Below are 7,262 nucleotides of genomic sequence, written 5' to 3' on the forward strand. Positions count from 1 at the left end.
CCACAGAATGCTCCAGTACCTCTTTGACAACACCTGGCTGGACACGCTGACCAGGGCTGTGTTCGTGGAGTTCACCGTCTACAACGCCAACGTCAACCTGTTCTGCATCGTCACACTGACGCTTGAGACCAGCGCCCTGGGTGGGCAGGCTCTCCTGGGAACCCCCTCCCTGGCCACAGCTCCTGACCCAGCTGGGCCTATGGCCAGAGCACGGGGTGGTTGTTTGGGGCATTTGGAAGTGGGTCTTGGATCCCCCTACAGCTGTGCCTGCCTAGCCCCCAAGGGCAGGGCGTTAGGGCTGCTCCAGCCTTCCTGTGTCCTGAGTTAGCCTGGAGGAAGCCAGTCAGGGTCCTGTGCCTGAACTGTCCACTCTGCTGGGCTGGGGACAGGGAGCTGGCATGAGGGGTTGGGGAGAGAGTACCCAGGAAGAGGGTGTCAAAGCCACGCTTACAACTCATGCCACCTGGCTGGCCCCATTATTCTAATTCTCTTGTCCCACCTTTTTATGTTCTGTTCTGTCATGCTATGTTATGTTCCTATCTATTTTAAATTTGCCATAGAGTGTATATTATAGCTGGCCTCTGGCCCCTTATAAAATGCTAATCACAATCTACAAAAAAATACCAACCTGGACCAGCCAGGTGGCACAGTGGCTAAGGCATCTGGATCCCACATGGCCAAATCCTGGACTTGGTGGCTTGAAAAACATATCAGGTGCGTGTGGGTGAGTGCCCAAAATTCCAAGAGAAAAAAGTAAAAGGATGGGAACCAGCAGTTAGCGTAACGGCTATGTCGCTGGACTCCCACGTAGTTGACCGCGGTTCGTGTCCCGGACCTGGTGGCTTAAAACTCACGCCGGGCGCATGTGCGTGCGTGCCCAAGATCCCGAGAGGAGAATGGAGGAGAAGGGATTGCGGCGTGACCATCCCCCCTGGGGGGTGATTTCTCGCTTTCTGTCTCTATGTCTCTCTCTGTCTATCTGGCGAGCGCACGCGCCCTACAGTGAAAATCTCTCCAAAAAAAAAAAAAAGAAAAAAAAGTAAAAGGATTATGGCATGGCCATCCCAACTAGGGGCACTTTCTCTCCCTCTCTCTCTCTGTATTTCTCCAGTGAGGACAGATGCCTTATAGCAAATTAAAAACAAAAAGAACAACAACAACAGAAAACAAACAAACAAAAAACGGCCTAAAGCTTAAATCTTAACAGCCTCTCCACTGAAAGAAAAACTCGGATGTTGTAAAGTAAAAAGTAAGACTTTCAATTTGCATTATCATGGCCTGATGTCAATAGTTTCTTTCAAATCCTTGTTTAGGGGTTATTCATCTTTTGATGTCTTCTTTCTTTTTGTGACATTGTTTACCTTTTCTGTTTGTTTTTGTTGATCATAGAGCATGTGCTTAATGAGAGAGGGAAGGAGAGAGAGAAGGGAAAAAAAATCCTCCACAGGGCCTACTCTCGCCACAATCCACAACCCCCCTCCTCCAGCTTGCCAGGACTCAGGGCACGTGTGTTTCTGGCCAACTGAGCCAGAGGACTTGAACCAGGATCAACATGTGGACTGCATCACAGAGTCTGGGTCCTTTTTGGCTTTTTAAGGGCCCTTAAAACATTGTCCCAAACCACGTGTGATTGAACTATGTGTTCTACAGATGAAAAGTATGGCAGAGGCCTCAGGTTCAGCTGAGTCGGTGAATCACCGAGGTCACTGAGGGCTCACATTACTTATGTCTGTTCAGTTCCTGCCATCCTTGGGGCTGATTTTCTCTCTGTAGAAAGAAAAAGAAGGAAAACCCACTCAAAATTAGCCTTTAAGCCTACTGACCACTAGATGAATTATTCTTCCATGAAATGTCTTTAGACAAATGGCTTTATTTTTTTTTTTGAAGAGAGATTTTTTGCTATAGAGGACATGTGCTTACTGGAGAGACAGAGAGACAGAAAGCAAGAAATCACCTCCTGAGGGGATGGCCATGCCTCAATCACTTTTCCTCTGTTCTCCTCTTGGGATTTTGAGCATGCATGCACACGTGCCTGGGGTGAGTTTTAAGCCACCAGGTCTGGGACTTGAACTGCGGCTGCCTATATGGGAGTCCAGTGACTTAACCATTATGCCATCTGCTGTTCCCTAGACAAATGGCTTTCAATGGGCAGACCTAGAACAGATGGAAGTTGGGTGGGTGGATGTGCCTTAACTGGAGGAGACTGCATAAGGGCCAACCCCAAACGCAGAGGCCGGGCCCAGTCTCTCCCTGCAGCTCCCTTTGGGCATGTCCACCATCTTTCGTGTCTCCCACTGCTGCTGGATGAGGGGTTCTGTAACCCCAGTCCAGGGACCCAAAGCAGGGGTGAGGTCTTGTCACTCAACCACACACAGAGAGGCAGAACTGTTGATGTAAGAGAACAGGAGAATGTATCCGTGTGGCCACGCTAGGAGGACATGTAAGAATATCTGTGGTCAGTCAATTTACAGATGCTTTTAGGGGGACCCTCTGTGGCAGCTGGCTACCCACAGAAAAGCATAGATCAGGCTAAGGTTTTAGCTGGGAGGTACAACCGAGCGGTTAGTCTTTGAAACAAGAGCTTCAGTCTTAACTAAGGGGCACAGTCACATGATTCCTCAGGACAGGAGTTTGAGCTCGTGGCTGGGCAGAGCCTCCCTCATTGTCTCAGCTCCAGGTAGGCCCTTTGTCTCCTTGGAGTTCCTGTGAGAAATCGCAAGTATGAGGCTGAGGGAAAAACGGCTTTTGATTTTAACGAGATGGAGCCAGTCTGGCTAAGAAGGCCCCTGTTACTCCAGGTGTCCTGCTCAGTCCTCTGGGTCTGGGTCTGAAAGACCTTTGTCTTCACCTCTGGTGTGCCAGCCCTCGAACTGCCTCGAGTTTGGCTGTGGCTTGAGAGGCAGTGGCCAGGGTGAGCAGAACACGCTTTGCTTCCCAGGAACCTTCTTCACGCATGCAGCCCTGCAGAGCCTCCGCCTGTACCCCTTCACTGACGGATGGCACCCCTTTGTGGTGGCGGCCGAACTTCTTTACTTCCTCTTCCTCCTCTACTATATGGTGGTCCAGGTAAGGCTGGACTCAGGCCCAGGGGCAGCTGGTTCCTCTCCTTTCCCTCCCTCTTCCTTGGGAGCAGGGCCCGAGAAGGGAGGGGAGGGCTTTGCTTGGTTGTTTAGCCCTGCTCCTTTGGTCTTCCCAAGTTAAAAGTGGTTTCCTGGGGGCCAGCAGACAGCGTAGCGGTTACGTTGCTGGACTCCCACATGGTTGAATGCAGTTAGAGTCCTGGTGGCTTACAGCTCACCCCAGGCGCATGTGCGTGCATGCCCAAGATCCCAGGAGGAGAATGAAGGAGAAGGGACTGTGGTGTGGCCATCCTCCTATGGAAGTGATTTCTTGCTTTCTCTCTCACTGTCTCTCTCTCCCTCTCTGGCAAGTGCATGCGCCCTGTGGCAAAAACCTTAAAAAAAAAAAATTCTTCTGCCAATTTAGAAAACCTCATTTTCAAAAAATATCTCTTATTGAGGCAAAGCACATTTAATATAAAAGTTACCTTTTTTTTTTTGAGAGAGAGAGAGAGAGAGATTTTTGCTATAGGGTATATAATGCTCACTGGAGATACAGAGAGACAGAAAGTGAGAAATCACCCCCGAGGGGGGATGGCCATGCCACAGTCCCTTCTCCATTCTCCTCTTAGGATTTTGGGTATGCATGCACATGTGCTGGCATGAATTTTAAGCCACCAGGTCCAAGACTTGAACCACGGCCGACTATGTGGAAGTCTAGCAATGTAACCATTGCACCATCTACTGGCCCCACAAGTTGCCACCTTAGCAAGTACATGGACATCGTTGTCCAACCATTACTGCATCCACCTCCAGAACTTCTTTCATCTTGCATCACTAAAACCTCACCCGGTAACCAACTACTCCCCATTTCTCCCTAAAAAACAACTTTTATTACCAAATAAGTGTTAAATCACAGGCCATCTCTAAAGAGATTGCAAAGAGTAGAAATCCCACCCTTTTAGGTAGCCAGGCCAGTACAACCCATCTCATGCACATTCTTAAGATAAACGATAAAAAATTCCTCAAGAAAGAGGACTCCATGGCACTGTTTGTCACCTTAGCTTCCTAATTTCACTTGTAATGGTGGCCACCTGTTTGCTAATTGCCTTTATCAAAAGGAAAACGAAACTGTTTTTTGGACAGGAGTACAAGGGTAGTTTCGCTGCTTGGAGCTAGCAGCCTGTGAAAATTAGGCTCCTGCCCTGTCCGGGAACTGGGAGACTGAGACGAGTCTTTTTTTTTTTTCTTTGGAGAGGTTTTTGCTATGGTGCATGTGCACTGGCCAGAAAGACAGAGAGAGAGAGACAGAAAGCGAGAAATCACCCCCCAGGGGGAATGGCCACGCTACAGCCCCTTCTCCTTCATTCTCCTCTTGGGATCTTGGACACGCACGCACACGTGCCGGCCATGAGTTTAAGCCACTGGGTCCAGGACTAGAACCGTGGTGGACTACATGGGAGTCCAGCGACATAGCCATTACACCAACTGCTGTTCCCACTTAACTTTTTTAAAAGATATATCAACATCTCAAAGGGACAGAAAAATAAATCACAACACTCTCTTAAAAAATAAATGCTTTATAAAAAAAAAGTTAGGGCTTAGGGTTTTGCCCCTGAGAGAATTAAATTTTTTCTTATGCTGACACTTTTTCTTTACTCTGATGAACCCTGAGCTGGGATTAGAGATGGGAACAGATGGGGCTGTGTACAGGTTGGGGAGCCCCTCCCACCCCAGCACCAGGAAACTGGCCCCTACCAGGGTGCCCCTGGGTGGGGAGGGGAGCAGCGGTGGGGAGAGGCAGTGTCTATAGACCTTCCAGTCCTTTCCCAGGGCAAGCTCATGAGGAAGCAGAAGTGGGGCTATTTCTGCAGCAAGTGGAACCTTCTGGAGCTGGCCATCATTCTGGCCAGCTGGAGCGCCCTGGCGGTGTTTGTGAAGAGGGCCATCCTGGCAGAGCGTGACCTCCAGCGCTACCAGAGCCACAGGCAGGAGTAAGTGGCTGTCCTCCCACCCCAGCTACCTCCAGGGCCCTTCACCCTCTGCTGTCTGAGGCCCAGGGGATGGAGGGAGGTTTGGAAATCCTGTTGACCCACAGGGGATCAAGAGGCACTCCAGGTTTTGGAATCCTGTTGACCCACAGGGGATCAAGAGGCAATCCAGGTTTTGGGTTTTGTTTTTTTTTTTTTTTAAGATTTTTCTCCCTATAGGGTGTGTGTGCTCACTGGAGAGAGACAGAGAAAGATAGAGAAGGAAAATGAGAAATCACCTCCCTCAGGAGATAGAGAAGGAAAGTGAGAAATCACCTCCCTCAGCGGTACAGCCATGACACAATTTCTTCTCCTCCATTCTCTTCTTGGGATTTTGGGCACATACACATACATACATGTGCACGCACATGCCCAGTGTGATTTTCAAGCCACTGAACCCAGAACTTGAACTGTGGTCAACCAACTAGAAGTCCAACACCATAATCACTGTGCTACCTGCTGGGCTCTAAAAAATACTGTCTTAATGCCAAATGATTGCTTCACAGTCTCTTTAATTCAGCCGTGACTCCTCAGTAGAATCACCTAGAGAGAGAAACAAAACCCTGCTGTCTTGGCCATGACCTGGACTTAATAAACAAGGACGTCTGGAGATGGTGTCCCAACACCCACCCTGTTAACATTGCCCCGGGTTATTCTACGACGAAGCCAAGGCTGAGCGCCTGCTTCCATTAGAGCTGACTGCCTTCATAAAGGAGGGCTTAGCACTGTCAGCGTTTCCACATATGTGAGCAATGAGAAGGCATGGGAGAGGGTGCGATGTTTTGAAAGAGACAGGAAAAGGTGCTGCAGGAACCAAGGGGGAATGTACTTGCAAGTCATCTGCTCAGAGGGGAGGAAGATTCTAGAATGAGAAGGTTTAGTATAAGGATGGTTCTGACCTGGGGACCCTAGCCTCTATTTCTGCTCCCTTGGTGTGGCCCTGAGAGAGCGTCCCTGGAGGGTTTCTAAGACCCGGAGGACTGTACAGGGGAAGCTCTCGAGGCTGGAGGGCTTTGGGAAAGGCACTCTCTGCTGGGGCCTTAAAAGCTTCCCTTGTAAAGTGGGCTGTAAGCAGAACTCACATGCTTTTCCCTTAGCAAGATAAATGATGTCGCTGCATAACCCTCAAATGCTGATCAGAAAAAGAAAACTCCCGAGTCCACCGTCCCAGAGAACACCATGCTGGTTGTTCTGTTTTCGCCTTCTCTTTTTTAAATTTTGCTATAGGGTGCACAGGCTTGCGGGAGAGAGACAGAGAGAAGTGGGAGATCACCGCTTAGAGGTGATGGCCACACCGTGACTCCTCCTCCTCCTCCAGGGATCTTGGGTGTACATGTACATGCGCCCTGCATTTTTTCCGAAATGTCAGGTCTGAGACTTAAACCGTGCAGTGGGATGTAGTCACCTTAACCACAATGTCGCTGGCTGGCCCTGTCTGTTTTCTTAGAAAAAAAATACACATATAAACACACATAAACATACATATATGTATATATCATATGTATATGTCCATAATGATTTCTATATAATTCTTTATGTTTAACATACTTATATTACATTTCTATTATCTATAGAAGTGTATAATTTGGGGACTCAGACCACACTCAGTCATGTGGGAGTCTAACACGTTAACTGCCACATCACTAGCTGGCCTGGAATTGTTTTTTAGACAGGTTTTTGCTATGTTGCCCAGGTCAGTCTTGAGTTTACCGTCCTCCTGCATCAGCTTCCAAAGTTGCTAAGATCAAAGACTCATGCCAAAACTCCTGGCCTTTTCTTAAGACTGAATTGAAAGTGTAACGGTATGAGAGGAGAACAGAGGGTAGAGGGAGGGTGTGGTGGGTGGAGCCTGGACTTCAAAATCAGACATGCTTGGATTCAAACTGTCATTCTTCCAAGTGACACAAGTTGTGTCACTACTTATGTCGCTAGCTATGTGACCTCGTGCCAACTCTGCTATTATCTGTAAAATTGAAACATCAAGACTCCTCCTTTAAGTAGTCTTTTTTTTTTTTTTGGAGAGGTTTTTGCTATAGGGTGCGTGTGCTCGTCAGACAGAGAGACAGAGAGACAGAAAGCGAGAAATCACTCCCCAGGGGGGATGGCCACACCGCAGTCCCTTCTCCTCTATTCTCCTCTCAGGATCTTGGGCACGCACGCACACACGCCTGGC

At 48.6% G+C, this 7,262-nt stretch overlaps 1 protein-coding gene across 2 annotated transcripts in view; it reads left to right on the top strand.

The window, feature by feature from the left end:
• Positions 1-7,262, top strand: part of LOC102485030 (polycystin-1-like protein 2) — a 98,763-nt gene that overhangs the window by 81,340 nt on the left and 10,161 nt on the right. For both annotated transcript variants that reach the window (XM_006152588.3, XM_006152589.3), the window contains exons 38-40: positions 7-140; positions 2,939-3,066; positions 4,893-5,053. In XM_006152588.3, the coding sequence (XP_006152650.1) occupies positions 7-140; positions 2,939-3,066; positions 4,893-5,053 (423 nt within the window). The remainder of the gene's footprint in view (positions 1-6; positions 141-2,938; positions 3,067-4,892; positions 5,054-7,262) is intronic.

The sequence above is a fragment of the Tupaia chinensis genome, unplaced genomic scaffold (genome assembly GCF_000334495.1).
Source record: "Tupaia chinensis unplaced genomic scaffold, TupChi_1.0 Scaffold000355_1, whole genome shotgun sequence".
Classification (NCBI taxonomy): domain Eukaryota; kingdom Metazoa; phylum Chordata; class Mammalia; order Scandentia; family Tupaiidae; genus Tupaia; species Tupaia belangeri.